Here is an 11,888-nt window from a genome sequence, read left to right on the forward strand (position 1 = left end):
GAGAAGTGTCAATAGGAAAAATCACTCTAGGTTCAAGAAAGCTCTTTGTTAATCCTTCTACCATTTAAAACCCAAGTAACACTTTCAAATTTGCTGCTATATAAAAATGAACCTTGTACTGAAGTAATTAAGTTTGAGGTTACAAGAATTCTGCATGTATTCTAGCAAAATATTCCCCTAATTCTAATAGAAAGTATAATACAAATCAGAAATATGTCAACTCTTAATGAATTCTAGCTTAGTGAATTAAGTTTTAGTTTAGTAGGGAAACAGGTATGCTGAATGTAACAGCCAGTAAGTTAGATACTGGTATTAGAGATTCTTTTTGAAATTTAAAGTACTTTAAGAGCTTTTTTAATGCAGTACTTCTCACCAACAAGATCCATAAAAAACCCAAATCAGTAAAATGAAAACATTCAAAACCCAAACAAGGATCAGATAACCATATCCCATGATGAGGGAAAGAAGGTAAGTGCAAAGCAGTAACAAGAAATAGCAGATTCCTATTCCTGTGAGCACATTCTTTATTCCAGCTATTCTGGAATAAAGTCCCTTTGAAAGCTTTTGACAGCCATCAATGAATACATTTGATTCAAAAACATATGGGACATAAAAAGTTAGGAAGACAATTTATTACATATTATTTTCATCATATAAGTTCATTCTTCTACAATTTTAAGATGTACAACAAAAATAAAAACCATTTTCTTCCACTTTTATTCTATAGTAGAAAGTTTAGAACTTTTGATTGCTTTCCATATAATGGAAAACTATGGTAAATTCTCAGTCTTTTGGTGAAACAAGCCTATCTTGACAGAAGATGAACTGATTTGTTGCTTTAGATACATTAGGAAGCACTTCACTGCTACTTATTTGGCAAAATAAAGAAGAGTTAAATTCTCTCTCTTTCTGTTAGGGACATTGTTTATCTTCAATCACATGCTTTCAAAAATATCTAGGATTGTTCCACTGTAGCCTGATCCTTGGCAGCTAGAACCAGCTCTGTAAGGGCTGAAAAGCTTTTTATGTTGCTTGTTTCCAGTCCCATCTTTCGTATCTAAAAAGACACAGAAGAAACATTAATTTTCTTTAAAACATCAAAAGCTCACTAATTATTCTACTTAAAACATTTAGCAAAGCATATGTTTTGTTCTGCACAGACATGTGGCAAAAACCCACAACTGCATAATAGTGCACACTATAAAAAAAATTGTATCCAACTTTGCTCAGCTAAGTCTTTCCAGTTAATGTAGTGTCTTGCACGAAAATATTTAACCATCTTCTAGGCAACCTGTAAGTAAAGCCAGTTGAAAGTTTTCCAATGAAACAGTCAGAAAGAGAAACTTGGCTGTAAGTTTGTTTTTAATGCATTGATTTCAACTGAAATTTTTTCAAACCCCAAATGAGGTTTCTGGGCAAAACTTTAAAGATAAACATGAACACATCCAAGAACAGCCAAGAGCATGATGATGAAAGCATCTCATTAGGCTGCAAGAGCCTATGGTTCTACCCTCGAACTTCCTGGGGGATGAAAACAACTCTACAAATAGAGAGGTTGCTATGAGTCATTTCTTACCCAGGATATCTATTGCTCTGACAATTAGAAAAATACAGCCATGAGGAAACTAAGAGTGCACTGAAAAAGAAAAATCTGGATCAAAATGAATAATGGAATGATTCTGAAAAGGTCTTTGCTGCTGGAACTCTTTGTAACATTCACATGTACCAAAACAGCTCCTGAATGATTATACAACATTATCTGATGTTAGTGCACATAATAGAAATAAAAGAACAAAAGCCCAACCCCAGCCAAAACCTGCCAAATAACAGTTCTTGTTAGTAAGATTTCCATACTTTCACCCAAATCTTCTTCCTTTGTGATAAGCCTCAGATACAAGAAAAGCATCTGGTCATACACAGACGGACTTTATCTACCTGTTAGAATGCATCAACAGCATCTGCTCATAAACAAGACTAATGACAACTGCTTGGCAACTGATGATATGGACTTACACTTGGAAGTTTGTTTATATATAATTTTCAGAAATTAATGAGTACAAACAATAGGCTTATACAATTTGGTGTAGCTGCTGCACACATTTCCTGGATATATTTTTTTTTAATGTTTCATATTTGGCACTGAAAGGAACTTATAGTTACGCAGCATAAGAAATAAAGCTAACATCTTCAAAGGTCTTGGGAACAGACCCTTGACTATGTAGTAAATCAAGGCTGGAAATATCCAGGGAGAAGGAAAACAAAAGCAGGGCCATAAAGATGTTTCCAGCAGAGCTAAGGAAGGTCCCTGCCCTCTGCTCTGTCCACACAGTGTTTCTTTTTGTACTTCTAAGGACTACTTGAATTTTGAGTAGTAAGAAATACAGCTTTGTATTTGTATAAGAAAGGACAGGAAAACGTGCATTGCTCAAGTGGGATCTACAATCACCATGTTTTCATGTCACCTCCATTATACAGATGTGAAAAAACAAAGGAAAACCCCCCCAAACCAAAACCATACCAACAAAGCTTTTTTATGTCAAGCTTCCCTTTCCTCCATCTCACTCCCTGTCAAAACTAGTAATAATAGTAAACAAACTTGTTTCTCATAACTTACTTGTTCTCCAAAATACTCAACATCTAGGGCCAGCTGCAGGCGGATTTTGTTATCATCACTCATGCCTCCATTTGTACCAACAGGGTTCGAAGTTGCAGTTCTTCTGGCTTGCTTCAACCTTTTCAGGCTCTCTTCCATTTTCTTAACAGAACTTAGCACATCAGATACAGTTTCATAATACCTAAATTAAGGAAGATTAATGAGAAAGAAAAAATTTACACTTTTACAGAAGAGCCTACTTCATACACACCAGTACATCACTGGCCCTGAAAAAAATGCTGAACAATTCTGGGAGGAATGTTTTTCCTTGCAAGGAAGCTACTCATGTTTCCATCATTATCAACTTATCAGTATTTTCATCATTATTTCTAGAGTCAATCTGAAGATTACTAGTCAGTGTTGAAGCCCCCTTCTCATCACAACATTTTTTTCCTGATAAAGATATTTGAACTCAACAGAGACCAAGGAATGTAATTGCTCAGTTTTAAAGACAGACTCTTTTTAGAGCTACTCTGTCTAGATCAGCCTCTATTTACAACCAAGAAAGCGCTAAGTAAAATTTCTTTTACAAAAAGGACAAGAGTAACAGCCTGACAGACTAAAAAATACATCATTTTAGAGAAGTTACAGAAGTGTATGTGTATATGAGAGCATACAAGTGCACACCAGTCAGAAAAAATGCCTATTGCTAAAATGAAGAAACTGATCTAAACAGGACTCTCAGAAAGCTGGCAGGAAAACTCAAAACAACACTAATGCCCAGTTAAAAATAGCATAGGTGGAATAAAACACCACTTCCCACATACTGGGATCCACATTACAGAATGTATAGAATCAAACAAGGTAAAGAAACCAACTAATCAACAGAAGTTCAAAAAACCTTATGGACTGAAATCCCATGCCTAAATTGGAAGGGCATAATATCACATACATTAATTAATAGATGCCCAGGATAGTGAGTTGTTAAGAATAGCCAAGAGGAGAAAATAGAGCAACAATGGGAAATTAGAGGAGCCGTAAGAGAAGTGAACAGATCAAGCTATGTTCTATAATTTGCTAAAATCTGTAACTCTCAAAGATGCTCTCTATGACAGTGAATAAACTACTACCGTAAGAATTAAGAAAGTTGAAAGTATCTTCCTGATGCTTACTTTTAAATAGGGAAGCAACAGAAAGTAGGCAAAGTTTTTAAAGGGATAATTGGATAAGAATGGGTAAAGACAAATTGCTTGCCAGTGCCATGGGGACTGTTTCAAGACACCATTCTACAAAAAGTAAAAGTATCCCAATAAAAGTCAGCTGTGGTCTCTTTTCATATCCTAGTCCCATTCCACTCTCTTGTGAAGGCTTACTCCTTCTGCTGTACTTTTTAGTTCTTCTGCCATTTAAGGAAGTTTAGTCCTCAGTGATTTTTAAACAGTTTATCCTCTTCTCTGTTTTTCTCATTTGAATGTAAGAAGATATTGTCATGGCAGAAAATTAATTACTTGGATCATTCTCAATGAAAAAACTACAATGTTCTTCCATTCAAGAAATTCAGTTTCTTTGTCTCTTCTCTTGTTCAGTGAGGATAAGACGTTTTGAAACAAATTGATAAAAACAGTAAAAACAAATCACAAAACCAGAATTCAACAGAAAATTTTAAGGAATTAACAAATGAACCTTCAGTCTTACCCACGCTTAACCACTACCACCATTTTTAACCTAGCACTTAAGTTGGTTTTGGTAACGCTGACATGGAAAGTGAGAAACTGCTTTTTTTGGAAAAAAAATGCTCTGGCCTGATCCAAGGAACTACAGAACAGCTACTTACTTTGCGTGCTGTCACCAGATTTACTGAAACTTTAAAAGCAAGGCTTACTAGACACAGACAGGTAGAGAGACAGACAGACAAGAATTCACTCAAAGATATTTTAGGTCTAAGATATTTTAGATGTGACTTGACATTCCATAAATCTTTGGAGTTCTTCAGCAATGTTACTTAAACATAACTGCTATGGGTTAAGAGTAAGCTTCTTTTTATGGACTAGTAACTGGTTAAATGAAGAAACACCAAGCCTTGAAAAATCAATTTTTGTGCTAAATGAAAGTGACCAGTGGAATCCAGACCAATCTATGCTTAGCCCTGTCCAAAACATTTAAGAATAGTTTTAAGGATAGCTGGTGAATATTTGAGTGTCAAAATTATCTTATAATATTAAATTTATTCTGAATAACCAAAAAAGTGAGTGCAAAGCATTGCAGACTCATTGGCCATTAGTAAGTACCTGAGAGGTGCCAGAAGTGGAGCAGGAAGGGATAAGGAGGTGAAGGGCAGCCAAGAATTCATGTGCTAACTACAGTTTAAAGCCTCAGTATTATGTGGCTAATTCTCAGAAAACATCAATCCAATACCCAGCAGCAGTCAACAGACAAGACAATATGCTAAGAAAAACCATGTAAGGACAGACAGAAATCACAGCATCACACTTTAACCTGTAGGGACTCTTCTGATCATACCACCTATGACCAGAAAGGACAAAGAAAACCAGCAAACAATAACTATCAAGATGGGAAGAGAAAAGAAACATCAAAATAGGCTAAGCAGACTCTTTAGTCTGAAGCAAGATTACAGAGATATGAAATATTATAGCTGGCACAAGGAATAAATTGTTCACAGCAAGAAGTAGGAGGTAGCCAGTGAAATTATGTGGCAGAACTTCCAAACAAAAGCAAGTATTGCATTCTCATGTTACACATTTTAACCGGTTGAACTCATAGAATGCAACATCCCACAGCAGTATGAATTTAAAATACACCTGGACAAACAGATGGAAACAAACAGCATTACGGATCTTAACGCAGATGGATATTCAAGCTCAAGAAGTTCTCAAGATGTTAACTAGGAAACAGAAGATCTATTAAAGAAAGTATTGGTTTACGACTGCCTTATTACACTGAACAGTTAGCTCTTCAGCAGTTAAAAAAATCCAAAGCTTTTTTTTTTTTAAACCACTAAAAGGTTGGATAATCATTACATACATTAAAAAAGACAAAGGAAAATAGAACTCAAGTTTCTTGAAAATTTGACCATTGCTCACTGAATATAACATGAGGTTAAGGTCAATTCTGACACAAAATGCAAGTTTTTAGTTGTGTCTTGCATTACTAGAGCTATAGAATTTTTCAAATCCCCTATCCATAATGTCACGGTTTGCACAGACCTAAGCATAAGCCAAGTCTCCTGGATTCCCTGCCCTGCTTTTCATCTGCTGAATACACAACACCAGAGTAAGTTGAAAAGATACACCCTGCCAAAAGAGTTACAGTTATTTTAATTCATAGCATTTGGTTTTCTTCCTGTGCCCATTCAATGGACACTGAGTTTTTAATTAATGCAAAGAATGTTCTATATGGTTCTCTTACTTTTGCGTGCTTTCAGAGAGGGCACCTTCCAACCATTGATGAATCATGGGCTGCTTCAATGTATCTTTATATTCATTCTGCAGTCGGTAGAAGGGCCTAAGAGCACTGTCAACATAAGGTGAAGCTTTAATTGGCACCTCCTGGTAGATGACCGGGAAACAAGGTGGGAAAAAAGAAACAGTAATTTACTTAAAGTATCAACACAAAATTCTAGCACATACATAAAATGCTAAGCCTGCACCTAAGCAAAGAGATACATACTCCATTCATGACAAACTGATGAAGAAGTCATCATAGATAGGAAAGACACCATCACAAAATCATTCAGTAGTATTGTACAATGTGATACAATATAGAACAAGGTTCAAAACAACCAAGGCTTTTTGAGAGATTGCGTGTGCCAGCCAGCCACTCGTAATACCAGGACTTGATCCTGAATGCACTTTCCGCTCATGCTGATTTCAGAGAAAGCTGATCAGACTCAGTGTCCACAACTGACTATTATATCTACTAATACCTATTTCATATTATACTTTACTAAACTGAAGACACTGTTCCTTCTGTTCTTACACCATCCTGCTCCCCCAATATATTTTCCAGAAGAATGCTTCTGGGATAACTAATATCCCCTCACTATCTTCTCAGCTAGTTTTGGTTGCAGAATGCTTCATCTCTCGAGGAATGATCCACACATAGCTTGGGTGAACCTGATGCATTGCAAAGCAACAGAATGTATGCAGGGTACACAGAATCTGTCACCTGAAATATCTCATTAACCTCTTAGATTTCCAAATCTTAGAACCTGGCCAAGCAAAAGAGCCTTTGCTCATCCAATTCCTGCAAAGACTATCCTCATCCCAAATTCTGAATTCCGCTGAAAAAAATCAGTGTATTAGAACACAGTAAAAACAAAGTTGCCAGAACTTAACATGACTGTAATAATGTACCCTCTCTGCCCAACTTGTCTCTCTCCTGTTCAGGCTTCGCACCACATAAAGCCAGTTAGACTGCCAGCCAAGAGAGCAATGCAGTCACACTCATGGAGTACAGAGCTCAAGCTAGCAACTCGACTGACCTGAGGTGGCCACATCCTATGTCTTTGTTTTGGCACAGTTAGCCCACCATCTGCTTAAACATCCCATGAACAACACTGATGATGGCAATCCACCATATCACTATGCAGAGTTTGCTTTCAGGTAACTGAGCTAAGCAGTGTAGGGTTGTGGGGTTTTTTCACCTTCCTTGGACTTACATACTTTGTTCTACTCTTGCCTCAACTTTCAGTAAAAACATTCTCTGTTAAAGACAGAACAATCTAGGCACTACATAGATGAATTTATCAGCCTTGAGGTTGTTTCTTCTTTTTAAATACAATTTCTGATTAAGTATGTCCTTAAAACTAAGATAGTGAGAAACCCTAGTAATAAACTGAGGTAATAAACTACTCCCTTAGGAAAAATTTATCTTCCAGCTTACCCTAAATGTTTAGCACCCAAAGAAAATTTAATATCCTTGAAAGTAGACTTAACAGCTCTAATTGCTTCCATTTAGCCACTGAAAAGCACAGCATCACTGGTGGCAGGACATTATAGCTAGAAAAGTGCTTTTGATTTTGGTGAGCCAAGGCAATCCTCCCCCTCCCCCTTGACCAAAACCATCCCACAAACAAGTAAGAAAAGAGAGCAAGGAGAGTGGGGTGAATTGGAAAGAACTGTGGCCTTGACCATCTCAGACTGCCTTCTATGTTCAAATTAGGCAAGGACGTAGTAGTCTGTGGTCCCCATTACTTAGATTTTTCTCTATCGCCTGAATGATACCAAGCTAACTACCAACATGACTGTGCAGACAGGCTGGCCAAGGCAAATCACAGTAGCAGAACAAGCCAAGGTCAGACAATTGGTTTTGGTACTGTATTTCACCATTACCTTTTATTAGTTTCTCAAAAAATTACTCTTTTTAGCCATTCTCATCTTGTTCCTACTGTGCAAGATACTTCTTAGATCAAATCCAAGCAGCTAGCTCACTGGGAAGACATTTCTTGCAATGGCAGGCACAAGTATAGGCTTCCCAAAAGAAGCCTGCCATTCAGCAACACTACATCTTGTGGTATATGCTATGTCATGAGGGAAAGACATTTATTCTCATTAACCCTTTTCTTCTGCACATCAACAGTTTTACTCCTTGCCCTTCCTTCTATCTCAGGTCTGTGCTCTCATTGTTACCCTAGCTAAAATTTTGAAAATATATTTTTTTTTTCCCCCCTTTGCAATGAGGTAAACAGTAAATCACTAAATTATCTCAAGGTATACAATAGTGTTCTTGACTATCAAGCAGATATGGACAGGCCTGAAGAACTCACAAATGTACTGACCAGTTAACATTCTTAGCACAGGCCTTTCTGAGATGTATTTTTTCATCTGCAACCAGCACTGACCTTATTGGTTCTCCTATATAATCTTGGAACTTCCAGTGCACTCTTCAGGTAAGTGAAGGAGGACTCACTGAGATCCTGGATAATCCTATTATTTAAGGTAGGCACACAGGCTGATAAAGAAGTCTTCGAGTCTTCCAAGGCTCCTATTGAAGGAAAAATGCTAAAGTTTAAACTGAGCTACCCTGCCCAATCACAACATAAATTTATGTGAATTCCTCCATCATCCCAATCCCACTCACTATCCTAGATGGCTGCTGGTGTTGAATACAGGATGCTTACTAAATAAATACACACCAGCCATTTATGAAACATCACTGGTAACATCAACCATTTCTCAGGCAGAAAAACAGATGGAGGGAAGAAAAAAAAGGAGTAAAGTAACATTCTCCTGGTTCACAGTTTTTTCAGTATTACCAATATAGCAAGGGACTTGACTCAAAAGGCTCCAACCTATCAAAGAAACCATGGTTGTGAAGTTATTTTTCACAGTACCTAAATTCCCTGTGGAGTGACTGGAACATGCTCAACTCAAGGTTGGGATTGACAACAGACCATCTACTGAGTGGGGGATGTGCACAGGCTCCTACCTCTCTTACGGATTTCGGCATCTACCAATAATCCCGATTTACAGATTTAAGTGGAATTCACAGCGCTGAACTTCTGGCTATACTTGAAGACAGGGTCTAGTTCATTCACCCAGCCACATGCCTGGCTTTAATTACTAAATTAAAATCAGACTCCATGTTTCACAAAGAATGATCAGAATAAAAAAAACCACAAACCAGAAAGGAGAAGCTAAAATAATTGCTTCTGTCCTCTGAAGTTAATGTATTTAACTATGAAACTGGTAACTCCCCTCCTTACATGATTCATCAGGCCAGAGAAAGAAAAATATTTTTAGAAAAACATTTTAGTTTCAACTGGAAAATGGAAAGCCTCTCCTTCCTCCTCATTTCCTTTACAAGTAGGATTTTAAAGATATGATATGAATCTTCTAGTCTAAGGCCCCCCACTTGCTGAAGAAGTATCCTAATAACTGGAAAAATGACAAGTTACTTCAAAACAAAACCAAAGCCACCCCCAAAACCACACACCTCCCCCAACTCCAATGCACTTCAGACTCAATTCTAAATCAAACGTTTTCCAGACACAACATGTCTGTTCAAGACAGCTTCTATTTAACAATTATTTAAACCTAAAGCAAGCTTCATTAATAAAAACACTGTATTTTCAAATTGCTCATTACAAATAACAAAACTGCATGTAAAAGCTGATTTTATTTGTTTGGCAGAGGGGATTTGTGAGAAAGGGTAAAGAGACTGAATTCAGCCTCTCAGCTTTACCTGCAATACAAGATACATTCCTGAAGCCAATCATTTCAAGTTTTGGTTTAATCATTTCTAAGATGTCAGGAATCTGAACAAAAAGACCCAGAAGAGATACAGTCATAATATTATGTTACAATGTTATAAATATATTTTAATTACTTTTCCTATATTCTGTAAGTTTCCAGTGCATTAAAAGACACCTTCAATCTTTTCTGTATCTTTATTGCATTTATGTGAAACCAGTACTAGAAGAATACACTGTTCACAGGGATTAAGACCCATGCACTAAATCCGCTACCTTACTATTGTCCTCAGAGGAAATAATTTAAAGTTAACAAAATATTATCAACACAGATGCAACTTACAACTTTACAAATTACAGAATTTCAGCCTTATTGACCAATAATACACAGAAGTCACCCCTACTGGAAGAAAATTAATACCATACATCTCTTTTCAAAATTGTGGATCACTAGTAAAATATAATCATGATGATAAAACGTTTTTCAACCTCAAACACTAAATCCATTAAACATTTAAAGGAGAATGTAATATTAAAGCTGAATATTGCACCACACTCCAAGCTGCAACAGATTTTACTAGCAACTACTGAGCAGAAACATATTATTTTAGGGATTAAGTCCAGCTGCTACTGATAAAAAGTTTAAATATTTTAAGTGTTTTTTCTGTAATCTGCCATTCCATATAAGCACAGAGTAGATCGTTTATTTCAAGTGGTATTTTCTATATCAGACTACACCAGATTTAGCATTTAGAACAAAAAATAAATAGCTTAATGGTACATTATTTTAAACAATTTAGAAAGATGCCAAACAATACTGGCACATAGATCAACGAAGACTCTGTAAGTAAAATCACAAGCACAAACCTGATCCTGGAGTTTGTCCAGATCTGCAGCAACATATACCAGCTGAGTACTAGATACAGAAGGCAATGGCTGACCTTCTGGAGAAGACCCTTTTCCTTGGTCCTCAGTAGGGTTGAGGCTTACAGAAGATTCCTTTCTACCAACTGGCACAGATTTTTTGCTTTCCTTTGTATTCTCACTGGAAATGGGCCTTACAGAAACCTGAAACATCAAATTAAGATGTAAACCCTAGCAACAGTGAAGGTAGTTAAAGTTGCACAAACAGAAACAGTATATAAAGGATTTGTAAATTCTCAGCAATAGAATGTGACACTTACAAGGGATATTAGCATTCCTAAATTCTGTCAAAAAACCATATTTTTAACACAGTTTTTGGTGCACTATGGAGTTGGATCATTTGGAGCAAATTTGTCACTATAGTAGAGGGCAGTCCAGTCACACAGCAATTTTCACCTGTGTGGTGTTCAAATGAACTATTGCACTGGAAGAATGTGCTTTGCTGAAACACAGTTTGTTTTCATATGCTGAAATACAAAAATCATAACCGCTGCTGTCAAACAACCCCTTCCTCCCACCTCCTCAAGCCCTCTGCTGTCAGGCACATGCTTCACTCAACTACTCTGTTTTAACTCTGGTACTTACCAGTACTTTTCATAAGCCAATCTAACTGAGAGAACTGAGTCACTGAGTCTTAAGAAAAGGAAAAAAGGGTGATCCTACTGCTACCTCCAACTACCTAAAGGGCATGTATAGAGAAGATGGAATCAGACTTTTCCATGAGGTACAGTGACATTATGAGAGGCAATGGACATGGACTGTAGCAAGGGAAATTCTGATCAAATACGTGGAAAAAGTGGTCAGACATTGGATCAGGGGTCCCAGAGAGGTGTGAAAAAGGCATCTTTGGATATACTCCAAATTCAACCTGAGAAGACTCTGCATAACCTTATCTAAGCTGGCCCTATTTTGAGCAGGAAGTGGGACCAGAGGGCCTTCAGAAGTCCCTTTCAATCCCAATTATTTTATCATGCTGTCTTTCTAGGACACAAAAAACAGGGAAACTTGTCTAGCTGGGAGTGGGAAGTAGAAAAGCAAAGCACAACTTCTGCTCAGAAGCAAGGAATCACTGATGTTGAGTCAGTTGCCCATCTAACTTACAGTTTTACAGTCTCAACACTGAGCAACTGATCTGGATTAATTTAGCCTGCCCACCCCCCC

At 37.1% G+C, this 11,888-nt stretch overlaps 1 protein-coding gene across 1 annotated transcript in view; it reads right to left on the bottom strand.

Annotated features, from left to right (window-relative positions):
• Positions 1-617: 617 nt before the first annotated feature.
• COG2 (component of oligomeric golgi complex 2) overlaps positions 618-11,888 on the bottom strand; it is a 45,933-nt gene continuing 34,662 nt past the window's right edge. Inside the window, exons 15-20 of the mRNA XM_026844575.1 lie at positions 10,671-10,871; positions 9,797-9,869; positions 8,454-8,596; positions 6,020-6,159; positions 2,615-2,795; positions 618-1,057 (exon numbers count right to left, since the gene is read on the bottom strand). Coding sequence (XP_026700376.1) covers positions 956-1,057; positions 2,615-2,795; positions 6,020-6,159; positions 8,454-8,596; positions 9,797-9,869; positions 10,671-10,871 — 840 coding nt within the window. The 3' untranslated portion in view covers positions 618-955. The remainder of the gene's footprint in view (positions 1,058-2,614; positions 2,796-6,019; positions 6,160-8,453; positions 8,597-9,796; positions 9,870-10,670; positions 10,872-11,888) is intronic.

This window comes from Athene cunicularia, assembly GCF_003259725.1.
Source record: "Athene cunicularia isolate RWA chromosome 3 unlocalized genomic scaffold, athCun1 chr3_part1, whole genome shotgun sequence".
Taxonomy (NCBI): Eukaryota; Metazoa; Chordata; class Aves; order Strigiformes; family Strigidae; genus Athene; species Athene cunicularia.